Source organism: Trichosurus vulpecula, chromosome 7 (genome assembly GCF_011100635.1).
Source record: "Trichosurus vulpecula isolate mTriVul1 chromosome 7, mTriVul1.pri, whole genome shotgun sequence".
NCBI lineage: Eukaryota > Metazoa > Chordata > Mammalia > Diprotodontia > Phalangeridae > Trichosurus > Trichosurus vulpecula.
In genome coordinates this window covers 147575045-147584889 of record NC_050579.1, presented here as the reverse complement: position 1 = coordinate 147584889, position 9845 = coordinate 147575045, and the positions used below count along the sequence as shown (strand labels likewise).

Below are 9845 nucleotides of genomic sequence, written 5' to 3'. Positions count from 1 at the left end.
GACTGGAAGAAAGGAAAGCAGACAAAAAGGAATGTGAAGGGAGAATATTTTTAAAATGGAAAAATTTTTGCCATCCACTACAAGTCTGAGACAGAGACTTGCTTTCTCCATCATCGGAACGATCCGAGACTATTATCTGAAAGACCCACAGACTCTTCCAGACTCTCCCTCGGCCAAGTGCCTTTCTCCAGGATCAGTTTCCAGAAGGTCCAGGGGCTGGTCGAGGCCTTCCCTGCGCCCATCTCAGGGCAAAACTAGGAAGAACACCCCCTGCTTCCCAGTTGCTTTCCCCGCTCCAAATCGAAGCAAGCGTCCCCTCTCCTTTCTTGTCTCCCTCTTTCCAAGCCGCTCTCTCAGAATCCTCTACTTTATCCAACCTCTCCTCCCCCGGCCCTTTGCTTTAGCCCTAGGAACTCCTTTCTTCGTTCTGAGAACTTCGAACCCCCATTGCTTCCCTGCACCGGGTGGCCCCAGAACCAAGCAAGGCACCCCTGCCCGGCCGCCCCCAAGTGGCGAAGTCACTGCTCCCTGCAGCCTCTGGAGGGCCGCCGGGGAGCCCCAGGGAGTTGTAGAGCGAGCTTACGCCCGAGCCAGGCGTACCTCCTCATTGGCCCCCAACTCCCCGCCCACCTTCCATAACCTCTACCTCCCACTTCGGAGCCCCTAGAGTGGCGTCACTGCGCCGTGCTTGGGATTTAAATTCCCCCTGGCTGAAACCCGGGAGTCGCTCTCCCGAAGCTCAGTTACTGGACTTGTTATTGCAGGTGAGGGAGTGAGCCAAAGAAGAGTTAAGAACGTGCTGCCACCACCCCCCGCACCCGCCGCCAATGAATAAGGTTCCTAGCGCCAGGCACCGCCCCAGGCAGCATCACTTCGCTTGTCTGGACAGGAGTTGATGATCGAAAAAATTAATTTCCCGCTGCGGTTAGCCATGAGCTGTCTGGATGTTATGTACCAAGTCTATGGTCCTCCTCAGCCTTACTTTGCAGCAGCTTATACTCCCTATCATCAGGTAGGTATGCGTTGTCTTGGATCAGAGGGAGGGTTGGGCACCGGTGAAATTGTGAAGCAACGCAAGACAAGGATAGGGCATTCCTGGAGCTGTCAGAGCAAAGTGACCCGAACTTGAAGGCTCTTGTTCCCTCTCCTGAGTGCGGTTCTCTGCTTCCCGAATTGCACGTCCGCGTAGGCGCTCGTGAACAAGCATCGTCCACGCGCAACAGGCAAACAGCCGGAGATCGGACCCGGAGTTTGGGCTAGCGATGAATGGGATTTCTGACCTTCTGACACGGACGCCATTTGTACCTTAGGTTCGGTAGCTCTTCTGAGAATTCTCAAGGAGTCGCACCACTCCTTGCCCCCGAACAGTGAGCCTGGGTCATCTTTAATCGTGGTCTCCGATGTCTGAGCAATTAGCAAACGCCTTCCAGAAGCAGGGGCTGCCAAGTGGGACAACTCTTCTGCTATCATATTAAGCAAAGTCCTTTTGCTTGTTCCTTTGCTTCTGCTGGAAGGTTTCAATTGGGTTGCTAATCCTCTCTTGGGTTTGGGATTGTTGGGTTGTTTGTTTCTACACAGCCTGGTTTACGGCCACGTGATGGTGATGCTAAATTAGACTAGGTTTAAAAGTCTTTTTGATTTTCTCCCTTTCTTGTTTTCGCGGAGATCTTGTTCTCCGTTGCTATTAGGTTTTAGTCTGAAATATGTGAAACGATTTTTTAGAAGAAAATGTAAATCTCGCGCTCCGCCAGATTTGTATTCCCTTTATATTCAAAAGAAATGCACTCGTAATTTTAGTTTCTCTTAGTGAAAATTCAGTTTACGTCAAATTTGCGAATTCTGTTACGCTATAGTCAGGGCGTCTTTCGTGTACAGGTTGGACTAGATAGCTGCTGAAGTCCCTTCTAATTCTCAGATTATGTGGTTTATGGTTCTGCAGCCCTAAGCAGTGTTTACACGGTGGCAATCCTTTACAAAAAGCACTGCATAAAATACAAAATCTCTAATATAACTTTTATTAATAGGGTGTGTGTGCAGTTTTCCATGTTTTGTTTGGTTTCCCGTAGAAGAGAGGAATTACGACATAACCTCTTTGCCTGAGCCTCATTTACCGAAATGGAGACAATCCTTGCATCTCACAAACTGCTTTTCTTTTTATCGGTTTCATTTAACTTCTATTTTGTAAACTCTTTGAGGGGTGGGAGGGAGGGAGCTGAAAGAGATCTTTCTTCGTGAAAAGCTGTGCCTGTTAGAAAATACACTTTACTCTTTTCCCCACTCTGGTCCATGCAACCTAAGCATGGATTTTTAAGGCAAGAAACTAAACGATAAACACGTAGTGGAGACTCCCCAAATCTTTCGAAGTACAAAGAGGAAGACTTGGTTTCCCGCTGAAGAACATTTATATCAATCCCAGCCCCCATTTCAAATCTTTTGCTCATTTGTTTAGTCAAAAAGTCTTAATTCAGTATGGGAAATGAATTGCTGAATTGGAAATTTACGGTTTTCTTTGCCTTTATTCCATTCTTATTTTATTTTTACCCCTCCGTCTTCCAAGTTCTCTTTCAGTAGGACCCTAGTTTCAGAAAGCAGTCCTTTTAAGCCAAGGGAAGAAATGGCATTTAGGAAGTAGTGATATTTGTAAATGACGTATTTGTTCCTGTTAAGGCCTTTGAAATGAGCTTTTTTTTTTTTTCCAGCCAGCCAGAGAGAAAATAGCTTGAGGAGAGGTGGGAATAGTTTCCTTCCTATCTGTTAGGCTTCTTAGTTTCTCACGGAATCTGTTACTTCACTTGGGTTGATTTCTTTATTCATTGATCCATTAAAGGACAACAATGAATAAAATCCAATTTTTTAAAGTTCTTAGCGATATAACGGTGTCATTATTAACCAACTACAAGCTGACAGAAAAAAGAGAACAATCTTAAACAATTTGGACAGTTGTAGGGGAGCACGCATTAATCGTGAGGGAAGAGAGCTTTCTCTTCCTTTGCAGATTTGACTTGGTGAAGATAGAAAGGTTTAATGTTTGTAAATGCTCAGAAAAACGCCGGGCTTTTTTTCCCGATGTTGCAAGACGTAGAAAGCCGGGACTGTCTTTAATAAGACGATGACAAGCAAACCAAGTAACCACGAGCTATTTATTGAAATGATCTACTTCCTCGTGGTCGGGATCTTTGTTCTTCATTTCCCACAAATATGGTTTGCTCATTCCTAAATAAAACTATAGACAAAACTTTCTGCTGCCGACTATAACCAATGTCCTATAACTTCGTTGAGTTTATTGATTCCCTCTGCCCTAAGTCTTGGGGAGGGTTAGCTTCTCTTTATGTTGTTCCCTCAAGCCCTAAAATGAATCCAGGTTTGTCCAGGCCCCATTTAGGTTGACAATGTTGTCTCTCCCGGGTCTCCGTATGATTGCTTCCAAGGCTCGGAGATCTATAGATATATCCATTTGCGAATTTTGCCTAGCCCAGATTTTGTCCAAAATATTGTTCGGTGCTTTGGCGGGTGGACAGGGAGCAAGGAGCGTTTGGGACGATGACGGCCGTAGGAAGTAGGAATCTCTTCCGCGCTTAGCCCGACTACCAACGTTGGGAAGGTAACTTCGCAGTTACCTGTCAGTAATTTGGGAAAGATAATCCTTGGCAGGATCTAATCTGGGCTGCCTGTCTACACATTACTATGCACAAAAAAAAAAAAAAAATACGCGCGCACGTATACACACACCCATACTTAACATGAGGACACCTAAATTGCGCATTTGGAGGACCGAAGGCTGGATGGAGAAGGTGCAGGCTGTATTAGGGTCCTGCAGCCTCACACCAAACTGTCCTCAAGATTAGGACTGACTTTTTCTTTTCTCCCTTTCACTCCACTCCCACCCCTACCCCCATCCCACCTGGCAGAAACTAGCCTTTTACTCGAAAATGCAAGAAGCCCCCGAGAGCAGCAGCAATGCCAGCACCAGCAGCGGGAGCTCCTCCTTCTCCAGCAACACTCCGGCCAGTATCAAAGAGGAAGACTGCAGCCCGGAGAAAGAGCGCCCCCCGGAGGCAGAGTACATCAACTCGCGCTGTGTCTTGTTTACGTATTTCCAAGGAGATATCAGCTCCGTGGTGGACGAGCATTTCAGCAGGGCTCTGAGCCAGCCCAGTAGCTACTCGCCCGGTTGCGCCAGCAGCAAAACTCCAAGAAGTTCTGGGTCCTGGAGGGGTGAGCAAATGGGCTTTCTCTGTTGGGAGGAGGGCGGGACGGGAGAAAATGTCTCCCCGTTCCTTTTTCCCATTCAAAAGAGTGGACCCTAAAGGACAACAAATTCTCAAAAATTCTGATAGGATAGGGATGGAAGTGGGAGGGAGAAGGGAAGAGGAGAATGAATGGGAGAAAGGAAGGCATATATTCATTTAACATTTAAAGAGTGTCTACTGTATGCAAGGCCTTGGAAGGGAGGTTGACTAGAAATTAATGAAAAAAACATTTATTAAAGAGACTACTCTGTGCCAACCGTTATGGTGGTCCTTGAAGATATAAAGGTAAACAATAAAACTAGTCCATGTTCTCGGGGAGCCTACAAAGATAAATAAGACACAGTAACTGACCTCAATGGACTTACATAATGGGAAAAGAGAGACCTGTTTTACAAAGTTGATTTTAACAGGTACATCAGAGAGATACAAACAGGGTTCAGGTGGGAGCACCTCTTTTTGTCAAAAACCTGTCCAATAGATCCCATTCTCCTTAAAGTCCTAGAACACTAGGTATTTTCACCAGACATTTTTCTCAGCTTGTGGTGACCTCAGATGATGTGCAAATCATAGAGGTTTCCAAGCTTTCCTCACCTCTATCGTCAGCAATTCCTGCTAGGGGCTCTCCTTACCCCCTCTCCCACCAGAATCCCTGGTAGACTAAATGATTTTTATTTGGCAAGCTAATTTGTAACTAGTCAAGGGAAAAGTAAGGCTGAGAAGCTTTCTTGCTAAGTCAAGAATTTCTCATATGAATAAATTCTGGAATGATGAAATTAGGAACAAAAAAGGCAGGGGGAGGGAGAGACTGTTAAGAAAGGATGGAAATTTACTTTTTTCTACTATCCCAGGCTTCTTTTCTTTTTAAAAGAGGAAATTGTGATTTCTACACATCATTCTACCAAAATAGGGAGAGTTGACTGGACCTGTGATTTCTTTGATGGAGTTTCCTAATGAAGAAATGTCCTCTATCAAAGCAGGTCGGCATCTTCACTCAGATATTATAGCAGTCATACAGCAAGGGTGGATCAGGCCTTCCCAGTTCTGAAGCCAGATCTTCATAGACTGCACCACAGCTGCCTCAACCCAAATAATACTAATGCTAATAAACAACACTATCCAATTGCTCCACTCCTAAGTACCCGAAATTCTTTTCATTATCCCCTGGCCGAAGCATAAAGCCAACCACTGTTTGTGATATACCACACAAAGGGAGGGACCGTGTGCCTTGGGATCTTGCTTGCTGCACTTAACTTCATGACTGTGGGCAAATTTCTCTGCTATTTGCTTTTCTCGTCTGTAACGTTAGTTTGTAATAATAGCCATCACCTCACAAGGCGGCTGGGATGATCAAAAGAGCTAATGTTCATGCATAACAAAGATGAGAGCTAAGGTTACTAGTGGGTTTTAGGGAGAGTCTGGGGCATTAGTTGGTAATAGTGAGGGCCTGCAAAATGTGGACACCTACAAACTCCTAAGGAGCAGAGAAAACTTTTCCTTCTTTTCCCTTCCTGGAAAACCCCCCCCAAAATTCTGCTCTCCTTTCAATGTTGTGGGGTTTCTTCAAAGGCATTATTTGAAAGCCAGCTTTTTGAAAGGAAGAGAATAACCAAAACGTCCCAAATCCCTATTCGGGATTCTGGACAGTCTGAGTTGGCATCACACTGCACCCTGCACCATATACCGAGCTAAGGCAGCTAAGTGGGAAGTAAGGGGAGCAGAGAAGGAAAGGAGAGGGGAAGAGTGTGGTTAGTTAACTAACAGATCACACATTGTGAAGACAGACCCTTCACTTTATGGGAAGTGTTTATAGTGAAGATGCCTGGGGGCAGTTATGTCAGCCACACGAACTCAGCAGAAGTTAAAAGTGCAGACGCCCATTGAGAACCTCTTTCCTTCGGGACTGGGGCAGCCTTCTGGGAAATTCTTGTTTCTTAAAGTTGGGTACGACTTCCTCAGTGTGCCCACTGCTACCCAGCTTTCCAGGGAACCAGTCAGATAATCCCCCACCTCCAACACATACAAGCACTAACACACCTACATATTAGCTGCCTTCATTTGTGACACCTACTACCCAGGCAAAATAGAGTGAATGAAAATTATTTCCTGGCAGTCTTCTTCAGGGGCATGCAATCCATGCAATAGGATGCATATTGCACATAGGAGAAATGTCCGTTTTGGGAAAAGTTTACTATGGCTGTCAGAAAAGTGACATTGTACTAATGGAATTTAGGAGTGGGAGGGACCTTAAAAGTCATCGTCTGTCTCAGTTTTACAGATAAGGAAACTGAGGCCCCAGAGAAAGATATAAAATTTCTTCCTACTTTTTCCATCTCTGTCACAGACAGCCCTGCTATTGAGCCTCAGTACTGGGCATAGGCTAAGAAGAGGGTGGCTCAGCGGTGGCAGGGGTACCAGGATGGTCCCCAATTCCTTTTATAGTTCTTGGAGAAGTCTCTAACCTAGTAAAAAACAATTTCCCCTTAAAAAAGTTATTGAGCATAGGAATTCAGAACTGAAAGAGACTTTAGAGATGGTGTCTAGTCCAAACCCATCATTTTCCAGATGAGTAACCGAGGCCCAGGTAGGCGAAGGAACTTGTTCACTATCATTTCGATGATATGATGATGATGATAATCATAATGATAATGATGGAGAAGGTGGTCTCACGAGGTGGCTACTGTCTTTCTTTCCTCTGTCCTCTTGTCCTATCCCACATCTTTCCTGTAGACGGCTCCTTCCCGATGAACCAGCGCAGTTTCCCCCCTTCTTTCTGGAACAGCACGTACCAGCCAGCAGTCACAGCATCCTCGCTGAGCAGTCCATTGGCTGCAGCTCACAGCGACCTCCCCTTTGCTGCAGCAGACCCCTATTCCCCAGCCTCTCTGCACAGCCACCTTCACCAAGGGGCAGCCGAACCCTGGCACCATGCACACCATCATCATCATCACCATCATCACCACCCGCATCCCCACCCTCACCATCCTTACTCCCTGGGCGGGCCAATTGGGGCCCAGGGCACTGCCTTCCCCCGACCTGCCTCCATGCATGAAGTCTATGGCCCCCACTTCGACCCCCGCTACAGTTCACTGCTGATGCCCCCAGCCTCGGTCAGGCAGCACCGCCTCACGCCAGCCTCAGTGCCCACACCAGTCAGCCCACCATGCGAACTGGGCAAAAGCGAGTCCGCCGGCTCAGCATGGACCACGCCAGGGGGGCCCTTCCCCAGCCCCGCAGGAGACATGGGACAGAGCCTGGGCCTCAATGTGGACTCAGGTAAAGTACTGAGGGGCTCTTCTTTTCTCATCTGTTTCTCCTTTCCCCAGAGTGACCTGAATGAGCCCAGGTCAGGCTCATTCTCAGGTTCCCTTACGTAATGTATGCAAATCTTTTGATTCAAAATAGTTTCTTTTCCTTTTCGGCAGAGTTACTTCCATTCCAGAGTGGAAATAGGTCCCTACCCTACTTTGATATGATCCTTATTTTAATTGGAGGATTCCATAAGATTAGAGCTGGAAGAAAATTCATTTTGCAGATGAGAAAACTGAGATTATGTTTAAATGACTTGCCTAACTAAGGTGATAAACTTAGTAAATTGCACAACTGAGATTGGACTCCAAGAGTCCTGACTCTAAGTGTAGTGCTTTTGCTAGTATACCATGTGTGTCTGGGTTGTTTTGCCTTCCCCTCCCCCTATGACTTGTGCCAGCTTGGGCGGGATGGAGATGGGTTGCAGTGGGATCTACTATTTTCACCTCCACATGAAAGAATTTTAGGAATAGTATTGCTAGACAAAGAAAGAAAGATCAAGCATGGTATGTCCAGTGTAAAACACTACAGTTTGGGCATCATGTCCACTTGTCATTAGTTGTTCAGTCATTTTAATAGAAAGAAAATAAGTGACTGGGGCTTCCATATAATAACAAATCGCAGGGCTATTTTCAAGATAACAAAGACCATCACTTTAGAATTAAATGTTAGAGGTACTCTTTAAGAATTTCACTTGAAAAGTGCATTCAGTAGACCTCTTTTAAGTAAATAGTGACAAATATATTTTTAGTTATATGAAATTTTATTAATGTATTATTAACACATTAAACTTAGTCATTGTTTTTGCCTTCCCCACTTCCACCACCACCCCCCAAGTCTGGATTTGATATTTCTCTATGCTTTGCTTTTTTACTTTTATTCAACCCTTTAGCTCAGTTCTTTGACTCTCACAAGTGAAACAATGATGTTTCTTTCTCTGTCCTTAAATATCTTGTGCCTTTCTTTCCCCCTTCTCTCTTTTTTGTTTTGTTTTCTCTCTGTTCTCAGGTTTGCAGCCTCAGGACAAAAGCAAGGATCTATACTGGTTTTAGACTGCCCTCCACCTTCTCCTTCCTTGTAGGTCTCTGCCTAGTACAATTGGTGACTTTCAGAGCTGAAATCGAGTTGGTTTGTAACAGCTTCTGATCTTGGTTTGCAGCTCGTCGTTATTCCTTCTGTGGTGGATCCCTCCTGAGCTGATCTGATCTGATGACCGAAAAGGTCCTGAGTTTTCCCTTTCCTTTCCCTTCAGACCAGCCCACCAGCCTCAGCATCCATGCCCCTCACTTCAGGGATGAGAACAGGGGGAAAGGCAAAGACATCAAACTACTTGCTGTATCAGAAAAAAAACACATGCAAACATATCCTTAAAGACTTTGTTCAAAAGAAATTCCTTCTGCCCAAAGAGCATGTCCAAAGACCCTCAACTTGATTTAACAACTTTTTGGATGATTCACTAGAAATATCTGTGGTCAGATTTGGTAGCTGGGTGAACATTTTTTTTTTATGTGGTGATATGAAATCACAGGAAGTGGACTTTTGTGGTGTGAACCTATTTTCTGTTCATGTGGATTCTCTTGTGTACTGTGAGGGTAACACTACAGACTTCAGAATACTCAGATTTTAAAATGGATTTGTATTTTGCATTGAAGAAGTAAAAAGAAAGTTGTCACTCCCTGCCACACCTTCATTCCTTCCCCCCATCTACTTCCCACTCCTCTGTCTCCATTCCCCAACAACAACAACAACAACAACAAAAAAAAAAAAACCCCAAACCACACAGACTCTTTCCTTTGGACTATGAACACTGAGCAAGATGGCTCATCCTGACTATGAATGGCAAGTGGCTTATCTGGGGCCACCTGCCCTGGGCTTACTAAAATGCAGCTGTTGTAGGGACAACTGTTCAAACTCCAGAAATACAACAACCGAGGTGGCACTTCGCAGCGATTGGCACAACAATTGTATTGGATATATCTATTTTTTTTACAAGGAACATTTTATGATGAAATGTGAAACTTTTCTCCTCTTCTCTGCCCCGTGTCACAAATTTTGCCCCCCAAGGGAAAAAACACACACACAACAAAAATTCCAAACCTTGACAAAATTCATGGTGAACAACTGGGAAGCACCACAAGGAAGGGAAATGTCCAGGGAGTGGACTGTGGACAACTAATCTCAGTTTCTTTTAATACTTCTTTGTCGTAGTTGTGTTTTTCTCATTCTGTCACTTTAGATGTTTCAGGGGGGGTGAGGTGACAAAACAGGTAGTAAGGAGGATGAAACATA

At 45.1% G+C, this 9845-nt stretch overlaps 1 protein-coding gene across 2 annotated transcripts; it reads left to right on the top strand.

Moving 5' to 3' along the window:
- The first annotated feature begins 931 nt into the window (after positions 1-931).
- VGLL2 (vestigial like family member 2) lies at positions 932-8756 on the top strand. Of its 2 annotated transcripts, XM_036765728.1 has the most exons (4): positions 932-1012; positions 3909-4215; positions 6978-7523; positions 8716-8756. In XM_036765728.1, the coding sequence occupies exons 1-4, from the start codon at positions 932-934 to the stop codon at positions 8754-8756; spliced, it is 975 nt and encodes a 324-aa protein (XP_036621623.1). The 2 variants fall into 2 exon arrangements, with proteins under 2 accessions (XP_036621623.1, XP_036621625.1); XM_036765730.1 differs by lacking the exon at positions 6978-7523.
- Positions 8757-9845: the final 1089 nt, after the last annotated feature.

What these genes read in the sequence shown, in the direction of transcription:
- VGLL2 (XM_036765728.1), top strand. Translation starts at nt 932, where the DNA reads ATGAGCTGTCTGGATGTTATGTACCAAGTCTATGGTCCTCCTCAGCCT. An exon ending in CTTATACTCCCTATCATCAG is followed by an intron (nt 1,013 to 3,908) that starts GTAGGTATGCGT and finishes CCCACCTGGCAG; the next exon opens with AAACTAGCCTTTTACTCGAA. An exon ending in GGGCCTCAATGTGGACTCAG is followed by an intron (nt 7,524 to 8,715) that starts GTAAAGTACTGA and finishes CTTGGTTTGCAG; the next exon opens with CTCGTCGTTATTCCTTCTGT.